Below are 15,352 nucleotides of genomic sequence, written 5' to 3' on the forward strand. Positions count from 1 at the left end.
TGTACAACTCAATGATTTTTAGTATATTACAAAGTTATGCAACTATAATAATCTGATTTTAGACCATCTTCTAATTTTAAACCACCAAAGAATCCTTGTACCCATCAGTTGTCACTCCCTAGACCCATGCAACCCTAGGTGACTGCTAATCTAATTTCTTTCGCTATAAATTTCCCGATTCTGGATCACTCATATGAATGAAATCACACACAATATGTGGTCTTTTGTGACTGGCTTCTTTCACTTAGCGTAATATTTTTGAGGTTCATCCAGGCTGTAGTGTGTATCAATCCTTCATTCCTCTTTAATTGCCAAGTAATACTGTTATGTGAATATCCAGTTTATTTATCCATTCATCAGTTGATGGACATTTGGACTGTTTCTACTTCTTAGCTGTTACGAATAATCCAGTTATAAACATTTGTGTACAAGTGTTTATGTGGACATTTGATCTCATTTTTCTTAGGTAGATACAGCAACTGAATCGTATTGAGCCACTGCTATTTGTCAAAAACATACTAAGCACTGGGAACAAGAAAGTGAAGAGGAATGCAGAGTCTGGTGCAGTGGACAAATAAACTAGTAAATGTGAGACCCTGTGACAAGTGTTCTTTCTATTAGAGGTATACACCAACTGCTATGGAAACTAGCAAGAACAATTTTTTTTCTTGGGAAGTCCAAGAATGGTGGGAGGAACAAAGTTATTTAGGGTAAGTTGGGGGAGTGGCCGGGGACAGGGCTGATAAGTTTTTTAATATTAAGTCATGGAGTTTAAGGTTTCAGACCTCAGGCAATGGGAAATCACTCAAAGATCAACATGGAAGCGGAATGAGTAAAGTTAACAATGATTGATTCCTGATCCTGCGTCCCAAACAACAAGTCATTCAAATACTCACCCAAGTTCATGGTTAGGGATCTGAACACTGGTAGGTGAGACATTCTAAATAAAGGTAAACCCCCTGAAATGTTCATTATAACCCACCCATTTGATTAATGCAGAAAACATCAGTGAGGAAGAATAACTTAAACTACAGTAAGTTCAGAAAAGGATGCCTGATGGTCACTCCTTACCACGCTTATTTGAAGACCTCTAAACGGGTGGCCAATAGCATTTTTGGTTCCTACTCCAGAGCATGATCAAGTAAGCAACTTCTCCTACCTTTGCTACGTTTTTCTTTTCCCCTTTTGTCTCATAATCAAACATGCTAAGCACATCAATCCTATCAACCATTCATTCTACAACCACTCAGCAAGTATCTGGAAGCCGACTGTGTGCCAGGCGCCATTCTTGGTACTGGGGCGACAACAGTGGCAGAAACAAACAAAATGCTGCCCTTATGAAGCTTACACTGTAATGCGGGAGACAGCCGTTAACAAATAAATACATAATACATAGCGGCGATGAGTATTAAGGTGGGATCTTTTCCTCAGTGCTGGCTCTCTCATTAACCACTAGTAATTCTCCACCCCTGCTAAGCAAGCAAACAGCAACCTTCAAGGCCATCAACGACCTCACTGTCAAAACTACAAGCCTTCTACCTTCTATGCTCTTTCTCCTGAATGCCCTACATCTATGATCTTACTAACACCTCAAATCCTGGCTTCTCATTTCTCTGACCACTGGAAAACCCCTGGGGTTTTGCCTGTATTCTCTTTCCCCATTAAACGTCTCATCGCTTCCCTAGTTTCAACCATTTTATCCATGCGGAACATTCTCAACTCCTTATTTTTGCAAAATTAGCACTCACTGCCCTAGGAGACGCACGACTCATGACCATCCCAGACAAGAAATGCCTTTCTGTGATAAGGCTGAACTGCAGCACAAGAGAGTGATCTGAATAGCTCTAACTACCTACAGTAGGCCAGTAGTAGCTGAGATCTCCAACTGTGGAGTGCGCAAGAATCACCAGGAAGGCTTGTTGAGATGCAGACGCCCAGGCTGTAACTCGGCAAGTCTGCAGTAAGCTTAATGTTCTGTAGTTCAATGAACAGCCCAGGTGAGTCCGATAGAAGACATTTATGAACTGCCCTTGGAGACACACTTGTAGGAAGCCGAGAAAGCGACTCAGAGCCACTGCAGAGTCCGTGGCAGCTCCTGGTGGGGAGTCATGTGACAAGTGTGTGTACGTATGTCTGGTATTGTTTGCACATCAGGTGGGGGATAATGAGAAGCGTGTGTCTCGGGGCCTCCAGAGTGCCAGGGCTGGGCAGCAGGGGGTGGCGGGCTAGGACTGAAGGAGCTCTGATGAGGTGTTAGCTTATTTCCAGACAGGAAGAATCTGGAAGTAAAAGTGGTACAGAGGAACTAAAAATGTAGAGACCTTCCATACGAGGTCACATCAGCTGGACATGAGAAGACTCAAATCCCTCAGGCTTTCAGTACCGTATATATACTACAGCCCAAGAGTGCCACCTACTGTGGCCCGGGGCAGATGTACATTCTTCCATCAGTGAACGACTACTTAACACTCAATTTCAACCCCTCTCCCAGTCTCTCACCTGGCCCACCGCAGCTCCAATGCTCCCAGTTCCATCAACAATTCCGGTGACGGTCGCCAAAGCCTCACTGCTCCCTTGGATCAGCTCTTGGCGACCCAGGTCCGCAGAAATAGCAGAGCTAATCATATTAGAAGGTCCACCAATAAAAAATCCTGAAGCCATACACAAAACAGGTTCTTATTAAAACACTCTTCATAACACCACTACAAATTATAAAATGAAGCAAACTCTTCTTCCTTGATTTTAATCAGGATGTTGGAGAGAAATGGAAAAAGGGTAAAAATAACCAGTAAAAATGGAAACTCTCCCAGATAATATCATGTCCAAACGAGTTACAATCCACTTTGAAATCCCTTCTTGAATTACGTGACACTCCAGTATATTTTATAGAAACCAAGGCTATAGAAAAGGAGTGAACACACCGCCTTCTGATCCGTGCCGTGCGCACTCACTCAGTGATCAGTAACTAATTGTACTAGCTGGTCAGATTCTATTACAGCAGAGGTACGTCACAGAGCATTTAACCACCACATTCAACAGAACATATTGGAAAAAAGAGAGAGGAGAGAAAAAGCTATTTAAATGGTGCAGGTGGCTCTCTCTGCCCCTGCTCTCAGGACGCTATCCAAGGATCAGCAGGAGTGGGCCCGTGTGAATCTGTTCACAGGAGTTGGTTGGAATCAGTTCCGTGAGCCTCGTGTAGCAGGAGCAGCTCTCTCTATGCTGAGTAGGATCTAAAGTTTAAAAATAAGGTCTTTTTCTCACTTCACTCATTGCTTCACCTGGGGCTGAAGTCAAAAAACACTGCCCAATTCCAACAGCTGAGAAAGAACTAGCTATGCCGGACTTTTTGAACTGGTTTCCAATGTGGCATCTTCCTACGCCACTTCCAGAAGCGATACGAGTAGCTGGGGCAGCAATCGAAAATGTTAGGAAGTCTCTATCAAAAGGGACTGGTCCTAGATCAACAGGGCTAAGGAGGTCACATAATGGCAGAGAAACAGGATCTGGAGGAGGCGTCTTGCCTTTGACCACGTGAGTTCTCCGTAATTAAGGTTTTAGCACAACTCACACTGGGGGAGAAATCAGTTTCCTTTTTCCCTTTTCATGTATAGAGGAAAGAGTGCAGTGAAACAGAGCCCGATGCCGTACCTGTAACAGCCATCAGAAGTGCATTAATGGACTTGTCGTTTGGAGAGCCTGTGAGCAAAGACACAGAAACAGCATGCTGACTTTAAAGGACATTCCATGTGCCTCCACTGAACAGTACGCAAAGCTCTGGGTCTCTGTGACCTCACTCATCACGCCCGAGACAACAGAGGGATGCCCCTCCCAACTTTTATTTGTAATGTCTGCCTCCTGCTGGTGCTCAAGCTAATGAAACTTCTAAGAGTTTCAGAAAAACTCTACTCCCATCTCAGCAGCATCTTAAGGGACATACACCAAACCTACTAATTACCATCTTTCCTCTTTTGAAACCTTTTCCCTTTTATTGTTTTATTGGCTCTAATGCTGTCCCTCTGGAGCCTACCTTCAAACAGAGCATATACACTCCCAAGCAAGCTTTTAAACAAACCAACAAAGCCAAAGAGATGCCAGTTTCCTTCCCAACACAAATAAAACTATGTGATGACACTTTTACCAGGCATCTCCAGGACGGTACAAAGATCCCATATCATGCCTTGTAGCTGGCCTCAAGGATCTCCCCAGGGTTGATCACTCACTCAAGGGAAAAGTCCTGAAATACCGTGAAAACAATGTAATTGCAAGGGAATACTCACGACTGTATCCAACGAGGGATGCGACTGCCAGAAGCAGACTTAGAGCTAACACTGGCGCTCTCTTCTGTAATACATCAGAGATGAAGCCTTGCAAAGTTCCACCTTTAAGCACAAAGGGCACGTGCATCACAGTCCAAATCACTTATAATTTACTCGGTTACCTGAAATTTACTCATCATGTACCCCCCACCTGCTATCAGGATCCTAACACTGAGCTATCAAAGCGATGGCTGACTCTCCTACAAAGTTTCCTCCGTAAGTTCCTTTTAACATTACCTGTTAATCATTATGATGGCTGAATGAACAGGACACCACAAATCAGACGCCAAAACAGGGAAAAGGGAAAATCACTAAAACCACCCACTGTCCCTTGCTATTTTTCCCGTCTCAAACCAGCTCTAATGGCTTTTCCTAATTTTCCTGCTTTTTATATAAAAATATGATTAAGGATATGGTTTACAGGCTGTAAGTAGTGACCAATAAATAATTCACTAAAATTAAATGCAGCAATTATGGTTTGGGAATAACTTAGAGGTCAGGATATTTAAAATGAGGTGATAAGACTCCTCCAGGCAACACAGTCACACTTAGCTACAGTGCCATTTTGAGTTCTAAGTGGCTATGGGAGGTCTCTACTACATCCTCATCAGACAGCAGGACACAGAAGTATGGTCAGGCCTAAAGCCGCAACGTCTGGCTCTGGATCTAAGCACAAGGGCAGACAAGTTCACATACAATAACAGTCCATTACTTAAGGCTATGCTGGGTGCTTTCATGGGCTTGGGGCAGTTTAGTCTTACCACAATTCTAAATGTAAACAATACAGAAAGGATATTAAGGTTTTGCCATAGCCAGATAAGTCACACCCACTAAAGTACATTCTGTGTGCTGTTTTATTTAAAAGTTTCTTACTTCCCTGTTTATACTTCCAGCTATAAGAAAAAGTTGCTATTAAAATCGGCTGCGTATGAAGCAATTGCAAAATACTCACACAAATTAATCCCTGTTATTATTCCTGCCTCTTATGACCTGACAATCTATACAGTAAGCTAATATTTTCTCTTCATTGGTTGCAGGTGATGAGAAAGGTGAGAGGTAAATAAAACAAACACATTCACAATCTCTGACAAACAGTTGGTTTTAGAGCTAAGATACTACTGAAAAAGTACAAAAGGGTTACATTAAAAGAGATCACAGAGGGCAACAGTCCAATACAAAGAACTGATACATCAACAAAGAACTGAGAAATAAGAGCCCTACAAGTCACAGGGCTGCCATAGGCTGTCTTTTCTACGGAACTTTTTTTTCCCCCAAAGAGTTTGGCTATTTACTGGCAGGACAGTTTAGAAAAAATGGCTGTGGAATAAGTAATAAAACTTTAATACCAGATTTCATAACCCAGTAAAACATTACCAGTGGCTAACTATTATAGAAAAAGATGCATCACGGGCATTACCTATAATTCCTCCAACGTCGTACCAAATAGACAGCTTGTCAGCTTCAGCCTCCTTCCATCCAAAGTTGTTACTCAGATAAAAAGGCAACCAGAAGAAGAAGGAGTAATTGACTAACTTCAAGCAGGCATAGGCCAGTGAGTACTGCAAGGAAAACATTCAACTATTAATAAGGAACGAACAGCAGAGCGTGACCCCAGTTTTTAAGGTAATTAAACAGCAAAACAAAATACAGGAGTTTGGGACGAACAGTACGTAGTACCTGATTATAAAATTAAACATTTCTACAAATTCCCATTTGCCAGACTTTACCTAGTCTCCCTCTTCTCTTTATCCCCGTTAGCGTACAGAAAGGCATGTACAGCAGGCCTTTGGAATAGAAAACACACGTGACCATTTCCTAATTGTCCCCAGTTTCTTCTCCTTTCAGTTCTCTGGTAGAAGCAAACCAGTGTTTTGAACCTATAAGGCAGGGCACATACTCCTATTTCTTTATTTAGACAGAGACAAAAGATGTTCATGCCACTAGCTAGCATTAACCATAAGCAAATAAATCCAGTAAACATCACAGCTTTTACTGTAAGCAGCCAAACTATTTTGGTTCTTCTATTTCCTGCAAAGTTAATCTTATGAACGATGGAGAACAACATGACTCAACTATAGTTTCAAGATCTAAGAAAAGCATCAACATTAAAACTACGTTTACATTATAGTTTCTTCAAGCTTCACATTCCCACACCCAGTGGCAAAGCAAAGAGTATCTTTGGTGATTCAGAAATGAAAGAACGTGATTGTCCTGGGCCTTGTGGTTCTACTTTGAGGAATAAAAGTTGCAGCTGCCTTAAGACAGCAGTGGCGCTAAGTCTCCTATATTCAACACATTATTACCAGGACATCCTGACATTTGGCTTCAAAGGAAAAAGGGGGAGGAACAGAGAGACTGACTTCAAAGGGGGTCTGGCTAGTATGTTCTTTTCCCTGGAGCTGCCGTTATTCCCTAGGTATCACTTGCTTTAAAACAGCTTCGCTGGCCGGGCAACAGCCACCCCCTAGAGAGCCAAGTCCCAATCATGAGTGCATTTTGTCCAGACAGCCTGCTACAAAGACAAAGGAATTAAATTAACTAGGTTTCCATTACGTCCCTGCCATGTCAGCGAACAATAGCTTGTGAAATACCAAGGAAGAGCAACAGATTCCAGATTCAGTCACAACAAATTTAAGTTCTGTCTCAGACATTAAACTGTTACAGCAGAGTATTTTAATAACTAGTTTTAAAAAAAACAAAACTAATCATTAGCATAAGAAGAGGCCTAAAGGAACTTGCATTTCGCTTGTATTATACATCATCTTTTGAAGAGTCATGGAAACTTACATTTTTAACTCCTACTTAACTATCTGTTTGCAAATGGCAGCTCTCTTAGTTGGCCTGGGAGCACAGGCAGAAGTAACTGAAAAGTACCAGATATGACAATCTGCAGACTCTGAATCTAGCTCAGGGGTTACATTCAGAAAGCACCACTGAACAAGAAACAAAGACAAGTACATGTTCACGATACAATAACCCAATGACCCGGACCCCAGGGAAGATGGTATATTTTCTATTCCATGGGAAGGGGAGCTGAGACACAGGACAGGCTGAGTGACTTACCCCAGGCCTCACAGAGAGTTAGTGGGTAAGCTGGAAACATAACCTAGGCCTCTTAACTTCCACTCCCGCGCTACAGCGCCCGAAACACCAAGACAGAAAAACTGCAGCAGAAGGGATTTAGTTTAGACGTTAGAAAGTTCTCCTGACTGTAAAGGTTGTGGAAACACTGGAATGCATTACCAAGAAATACTGTGGAGTATTCTGCTCTGGATCTTTTAATAAAAGGGCAAACATGGTTTCTTCCTAAAATATCAGCAAATAAGGCAGACTTAATGGCCCATTCAAAACCCCTCTTGGCTATAACTCTGTAATACTGCAACAGGCCAAAAAGTATATATTTAAAAATACCAACTTTGCCTTCTTACTGGAATACTATCACAGGGTCAGCACACCAGGGCTCAAGGCCAAATCTGGCCACGCCCATTCATTCCATGTTGTCTAGTTTCTTTTGCTGTAGAGTTAAGTGGCAGACTGTACGGCCTCGCCAAAGCTGAAAACATTTACTATCTGGCTCTTCACAGACAAGGTTTGCTGGCCCCTGTGTTAGATATCAGATAAAATTTCAAATGATGCCACTCTAAAAATAAGCTGAGGGGCACTATCCAATATTCCTCTGAACATACATTTCTAAAATAAAATACCAAAGAGAAGCTAAGTGCTTAAAGATGAGTCTCAGACAGAGTTCATCTCCGAGCAATGGCATCTCACTGGCTGCGGCAAGAGTTGAAAGCTCCTTACCGGTATAACTCCAGGAAGGCAACAAGCCTGATGAAAGCTGATTGCCTTGACTTGGGTGATAGCAGTGCCTTCTTGGACTGAATAATTAGGCTCATATTCATCTTCATTTTCAGCACCATTAATTAATGGCCTATGCGAGTCTTCTTCAAAATTTTCTTCCGCCTCAATACCTGGGAGACCTAAAACGACAGTAAAAGCCACCATTTATAAAGTGCCTTCTAGGTGCTTCACACTGTGCTTTGCCATGTGCCTGTACTTATGGGGTCGGTATTATTTTATTTTTGTTTTTTTAAGATTTTTTTTAATTGGGGAAGGGGTACAGGACTTTATTGGGGAACAGTGTGTACTTCCAGGACTTTTTTCAAGTCAAGTTGTTGTCCTTTCAATCTTAGTTGTGGAGGGTGCCATTCAGCTTCAAGTTGTTGTCCTTTCAGTCTTAGTTGTGGAGGGCGCAGCTCAACTCCAGGTCCAGTTGCCATTGCTAGTTGCAGGGGGCGCAGCCAACCATCCCTTGCAGGAGTCGAACCGGCAACCTTGCGGTTGAGAGGACATGCTCCAACCAACTGAGCCATCCAGGAGGCAGCTCAGCTCAAGGTGCTGTGTTCACTCTTAGTTGCAGGGGGCGCTGCCCACCATCCTTTGTGGGACTCGAGGAATTGAACTGGCAACCTTGTATTTGAGAGCTCAATGGCCCATGTGGGAATTGAACCGGCAGCCTTTGGAGTTAGGAGCATGGAGCTCTGACCGCCTGAGCCACTGGGCCGGCCGAGGGTGGGGGGGGGGGTCAGTATTATTTTTATATCCATTTTATAGAAGAAGCAACAAGGTTCAGAGGCCAAGGTCAACTAAGGTCTATTAAGGTCATATAACAACAAACCCAGGACTCTAATTCTACTTTATCTGGCTTCAAAGCAATACTTTTTCAACTAAATCACACTATCTCTCCTATATACAAATAATAATAATAATTACATACTATTAAAAGAGCATGTCTCTTTAATACTCAAAAGCCAGAATTGTACATCTATTTGCTTCTGTGGTTTCACTGGTACATATTCTATATGTAATCAGAGATAAGTATCACACTAAATTACTTTTATGAAAAAGGAAATTAGTCTTAAGAAGTGAAATTAGAAACACATCCATGCTAGGGGCGGCCAGATGGATCAGTTGGTTAGAGCGGAGCTCTCAACAACAAGGTTGCCGGTTCAATTCCCACATGGAACGGTGGGCTGCGCCCCCTGAAACTAAAGATTGAAAACAGCGATCATACCTGGAGCTGAGCTGTGCCCTCCACAACTAGATTGAAGGACAACAACTTGGAGCTGATGGGCCCTGGAGAAATATACTGTTCCCTAATATTCCCCAATAAAAAATTTAAAAAAAAAGAAAGAAACACGTCCATGCTAATTTCTAACCAGTGTCTCTATTATAAAACTCATTTGCAAATGCTAAGTTTTCCCTGAGTCTATAAAAGGTGAGCCTCACTCCCCTAAAACGAGTGTAGCTGTGTCAGGCTTAGCCGGACACGGAACATAAACAGCAATCCTGCTCCTTAAGTCACTGAAAGGAGCTCCCAGTTCTCCTAGGAAAAAAGACACTGACGATCCTGGCCTCCGAGTTCTCTTCGCCTGTTAATAGAAAGACGTTCTGAACAGAAGCAACAGGTTGTCCTCACCAATTTCCTCTGGTGACACCAGGAGTCCGAAGAAGATGACGACGCCACCAGCAAACTGCACAGCCGCCGTCACCAGAAAGGCATACTGGAGGAGAGACGGAAGGTGCTTCTGACACATCTGGGCTGCTCATTGAGGCGCATGTGGGGTTGGGGTGAGGGAAGGGGTGGGGGGACTGGGAGGGAGACTGGGAAGACAATGAGTGCCGAGGGCTTAGTCTCTGCTGTACTGAGCTGTGTTTTCTCATGAACTTTTCCATGAGGCTGAGAGGCTAATAAAGGTCCCCTGCACACTGAGTGGTACTATAATGACTATGAAATCAGGACTAGCTGCAAAATCTCATCCTTTACACCCACAGCCTCCCATAAGACACAGTATCTGTCCTCGAAGATATCCTACCCAGATGAGGGGATCAAACAATGAACAAAACAATAACATAAGGCAGCATGTAGCTGAATGAATGAGAAGGCCCAGTCTTAGGGAGAGCCGTGTACAGGAATTCAGAAGAAGGAAACAGCTAAAGAAGCTGAAGTAGCTACACTTCAAAGTTTAAAGCAGCTTTAAGGAAGAGCTGATAGTCAAAGTACTGACCATCTTTCCAGCAAAGGCACAAGGTGGGAATGAGGCAGAAAGCCATCCTCACGGCTGAGGAAAGGGCTTCTGCCAGGAGACAGCAGGGAATGTACCACATTTGGAAAGGTGATACCAAGAGTAAAGACTGAAAAGCCAGGCTGCGTAGCTGAATTTTATGTAACAGACTATGGAGCCTGATGGGGATCATCTAAATTTTTAAACAAGTCAGTGACAAAATTAGTGTTTTCTGAAAACAAATCTGGGAGCATCATATCGGGTGAACCGAAATTCCCATCTGAACCAATTAGTCCAACCCAGGTGTGAAGCTAAGACACCTACAATGAAGGTGACCATGACAAAGGAAGGACTTCTCATTGACCCTAACTCGACTGAAATTGCTCAGAAAGCTGTTTCAAACTTCATCTACTTTTTAAAACTGAACTACTTTTAATTATTTAGGTTTCTGAAGAGGCAACACATTCACATAATTCAAGCAACACGAAGTAGAGGTAGAGTGAAAATTCTCCCTCCCACCCCTTCTCCTGTCCGCTCAACCCTCATTTTCCCAACATGAAGCCATTGTTATTTCATTTTCACTTTCCAGAGATTGCTTTGGAAACATACAGGCTAATACAAATATATACTCTTTACTTCTCCACTGTACACTGATGGCAGCAGTCAACACACACCACTGTACATCCTTCTTTCTCCACTTAATACATACCTCTGAGCTCTTTCCCTGTCAGTACAGAGAGCTTCCCAATTCTATTCCACAGCTGCACACATGCCACTGAACAGGCAGGTGTGTCACAGCTTAACTACGTCCCTTTGGGTTGACTTTCATCATCGACGTTTTGCTATGACAAACAATGCTGAAATAACCTCGCAGACACATCACTTTGTGCGGGCTGAAGTACGTTCACCTGCAGGATTAATTCCTGGAGGTGGAACTGCCTGGGCTGAGCAGTCATGATTTTAACAGGCAGTCTCATACTGACACCAAGAGGGTCATTTACTTTCCCAACTGCAAATGCCTATTGCTTCATAAACACATGTTATCAAACTTCTGGATTTTTACCCATCTAATGAATATTTGGCGTAGTTTCTTTTTTGCAGTGTAGTTTTAATTTGTATTTCTCCTCTGACTAACACCTAAGCTCCATAAGGGCAGAGATTTTTCTCACTTTTGACCAGTGTCTATTCTCTACTGCCTAGGGGTACATAGAAAAGCTTAGTAAATATAAATGGAATGAAGTTAAGAGTGAAGTGCAATTTCTTTTCATATGTTTACAAGCCATTTCTATTTTCTTTTCATCAGCTACCCGTTCAAATCCTTTATCTTCTTCTGTGTTTTTGCTCTTTTTCTTATCAATTTGTGGGCACTCTTTATATATTAGGAAGATCAGCTCTTTATCTGTAACACAAGTTGCAAACATTTTTTTTTGTTTGAAATTGATGATGTATCTTTATTAAATCCAATTGATGGATTTAATTAAATCCATTAATTATTTTTTTATTAAATCTAATTGATGATTTATCTTTAGACTTGGGTGTTTTTCCAGGAATACTGTTTCTATGTGTTTGAATTTATCAAAAGTGTGCTTACTTTTAACACAAGCTTTGCCCTACCCAGACACAGCTCAAGATGGTTTTAAATGGCCACAGCATTATTTCCTAAATATATTATTTCCTAAATATAAATATATAAATATAAATTTATTTATTCATTCATTCATTTATATACTTTAGATCCATTCATTCATTCATTCATATACTTGAGATAAAGCTAGAAAGAACTACCTACCTCATAACCATACTGCAGGACAGAAGAAGCTAGGCACGCTCCCAAAATATTGCCCACGGAAGCGCAGGCACTCCAGAGACCAAAAACAACTCCTCGGCTAAGATGGAGAACAAAAGACAATCGAATCAGAAAAGGTTCCATTTGCAGTTCAATACAAAATGGCCAAAACAATGAAGGATCACATTACAAAGAATCAACATTCCATTTTAAGATTCTTTAAGTATACCCAAATGGCATTACATCAGCTCTTTTCTAAGATTTTATTATACTAAAGTTTCACTTGGGGCTCATCAAAAGACACTATTAAGAGAATATAAAAGGACAAGCCACAGATTGGGAGAAAATATCTGCATATCATTTATCTGATAAAAAGACTTGTATCTGGAATACAAAGAACTCTCAAAACTTAGTAATATGAATACAGACAATGCAATTAAATGTTAAAAAGTGTGAATCTACAATCATCTCAAAATAAAACGAGGCTCAACATCAAGAAAAGAGACTCAACATCATCAGACATTAGGGAAATGCAATTAAAACCACAGCGAGGTATCCCGACACAGCTACTAGAATAAAATCAAAAAGGAGGAGAACAATACCAAGTGTTGGCCAAGACATACAGCAACTAGCACCTTACACTGTGCTGGTGGGAATGTAAAATGGCACCACCACTTGGAAGAGATGGCCAGTTTCTTAAAAAGATATACACACACCTACCACATGACCCAGCCATTCTACTACAAGGTATTTGTCCAAAGGAAATAAATGAAAGCATATGTCCATTCAAGGATTTGTGCACAAATTTTCACAGTAGCTTTACCTGTAATAGCCCCCACATTGGAAACCCAAATGTTCATCAACAGGTGAACAGATCAATAAACTATGGTACAATGGATTAGTATTCAGCTATAAAAAGGAATGAACTATCAATACACAACATGAATCTGAAATTAATCATGCTGAGTGAAAGAAGACAAACAAGAAAGAGTACATACTGTATGATTCCATTTATGTCAAATTTTAGGAAATTCTCATTAATCTACAGTGACAAAAAGCAGATCAGTAGTTGCCTGGAGATGGCAGTGGGAGGGAGGGGGTGGTGTTGGAAGGGGTGGGGATAGGAATTACCAAGTGGCATAGGAAACTTTTGGGGGTGATGGATATATCCATTATCTTAACTGTGATGATGGTTTTATGGGTGAATGCATGCCCAAACCTATCAAATGATACATTGTAAATATGTGCACTTATTGTATAGCTCAATAAAGCCCCTAAAAAAAAAAAAAAATGGATGGGTAGAGGGGCCAGCCTGGTGGCTCAGCTGGTTGGAGTTCTGTGCTCCTAATGCCAAGGTCGCTGGTTCGATTCCCACATGGGCCAGTGAGCTGCGCCCTCTAAAGTTAAGATTGTGAATAACAACTCTCCCTGGAGCTGGGCTGCTGTGAGTAGCCGGAGATAGGCGTGAGCTGCTGTGGGCTGCTGAGTACTGCCGTGGGCTACCGTGTGCTGCCGGCAGCCATCATGTGCTGCCGGCAGCCATCATGAGCGGCCGATCGATGACCGACTGCCTGGGGGGGAGGGGGGCAAGGCTCCTAATACCAGCATGGGCCAGGGAGCTGTGTTCTACACAACTAGACTGAGAAACAACGGCTTGAACTGGAGTGGGGAGTGGTGGGGGGAGGCAGAAGAAGGGAGGGGAAAAAAATGGATGGATAGAGAACAAGTCTGATGGAAGGGAAACTAGCATTTACAACAGTCCTGGAGAAAATGACTAGTTCTGAACACAGGCAATGGCCGTAGGGCTGGTGGAAGAAAAATGGGTTAAAAAAAGATCATTGTTTTTAAGTTCAAACTTGTATTTTATCTATTTGATACATATTAATAACACAGTGTTTGGTCTTGATTTTCTAGCTCTTGAAACATTTTTATAACCTCCTCAAGACAGAGGGCTGCTACTTCCAGCTGTGTGATCTCATGCTGGTCACAGCTAAGAAAGGCTCAGTGTTCTCCACTGGGAAAAGCTGTGCTCCTTGGAGGACTGAGTGCAGTGACATATATGAAAGCGCTTGGTGCTACACAAGTGTTTGGTGCTACCTAGCCTCACTTTGTTTCAACACACTCTGACCCTGACAACCAGGAGAAGGGGCATTACTCATCCAAGGTAACAGCTTTTTGGGGTCACGATCCTCAGTAGATCACTTAATTCCCCTGGGCCCCAACTTTTTTCACCTGGTAAACAAATGATTTAAAGGAAGTAATCTCGATGTCTGTCCCCAGTGCTAAAATGCCCCAATCCTCTAAAATACACAAAATCTACCTAGAGGGTCCTGGAGGAAAAGGTCAGAAGGCCAGGCTCTGAATATCACTTGCTGGCCAGAGACGGGCTTTTAGAATAAACTGGCTGAAAATAACTGTGATTTTCAATTGTCATAATTTCATTGGTACTTCGTGGTTTATTGTTGTTTCAGAAGAAAAGTAACTATGTCTCAGGCAGTACATGATTAATTTTACTTATTAATGTTATCTGATTAAAAACAAACTGTGTTACTTTCAGAAAGAAACCATAATGGCTTTCTGGAATTTTTTTCTTTGTAACTGATCCACAGAAATGACAGTGGTCAGCCTGCTCAGTCACTACTATCAAATACCCAAGGTCATCCAATTTATAAAAGCTCAGATAAGAATTATCTCAAAATGATGTATGTCAAAGTAATTATCTTTAAGTGCTAGGATTTCAGGTGGTTTTGCCTTTATTTCTCTTTGCTCATTTATATCACCAGGTTTGTCTATAATAAACAAGTAGCCTTTGTACAATTTTCAAAAATCATGAATGGAAAAAAATTACCTTAAAAAAATCTTAGTAAAAATAAACAGCACACGAGAGATGGCATCACCTACAGAAAAAAAAAACAAACAAAAAAAAAACACAAAAACCAAAAAGTATCATAGGAGAACTAACGGCTCTTAAAAATCAATTCTGTTAAACCAGTGATGCTAGAGTCAGAATGAAATAGAAATCACTAGCACACTGAAATATAATCAGAGTACTCTCATTAAGTGGTGCTTATTCGAACCGCAAGATGTTTTATAGGGGAACTTTCACAATGTTACAGACCATTTGCCAGCAAGTGTCATTACTCCCCATTGTGAAACTGGGGAAGCTGGAAAACCCAGAGGAG

General features: G+C 41.7%; 1 protein-coding gene across 7 annotated transcripts in view; it reads right to left on the reverse strand.

The window, feature by feature from the left end:
* Positions 1-15,352, reverse strand: part of SLC37A3 (solute carrier family 37 member 3) — a 60,743-nt gene that overhangs the window by 4,181 nt on the left and 41,210 nt on the right. For all 7 annotated transcript variants that reach the window (XM_081038408.1, XM_081038406.1, XM_081038412.1 and 4 more), the window contains 7 exons: positions 12,174-12,270; positions 9,799-9,883; positions 8,121-8,299; positions 5,737-5,878; positions 4,281-4,382; positions 3,652-3,699; positions 2,500-2,651 (listed from right to left, as the gene is read on the reverse strand). In XM_081038408.1, coding sequence (XP_080894534.1) covers positions 2,500-2,651; positions 3,652-3,699; positions 4,281-4,382; positions 5,737-5,878; positions 8,121-8,299; positions 9,799-9,883; positions 12,174-12,270 — 805 coding nt within the window. The remainder of the gene's footprint in view (positions 1-2,499; positions 2,652-3,651; positions 3,700-4,280; positions 4,383-5,736; positions 5,879-8,120; positions 8,300-9,798; positions 9,884-12,173; positions 12,271-15,352) is intronic.

Source organism: Rhinolophus hipposideros, assembly GCF_964194185.1.
Source record: "Rhinolophus hipposideros genome assembly, chromosome: 25".
Lineage (NCBI taxonomy): Eukaryota > Metazoa > Chordata > Mammalia > Chiroptera > Rhinolophidae > Rhinolophus > Rhinolophus hipposideros.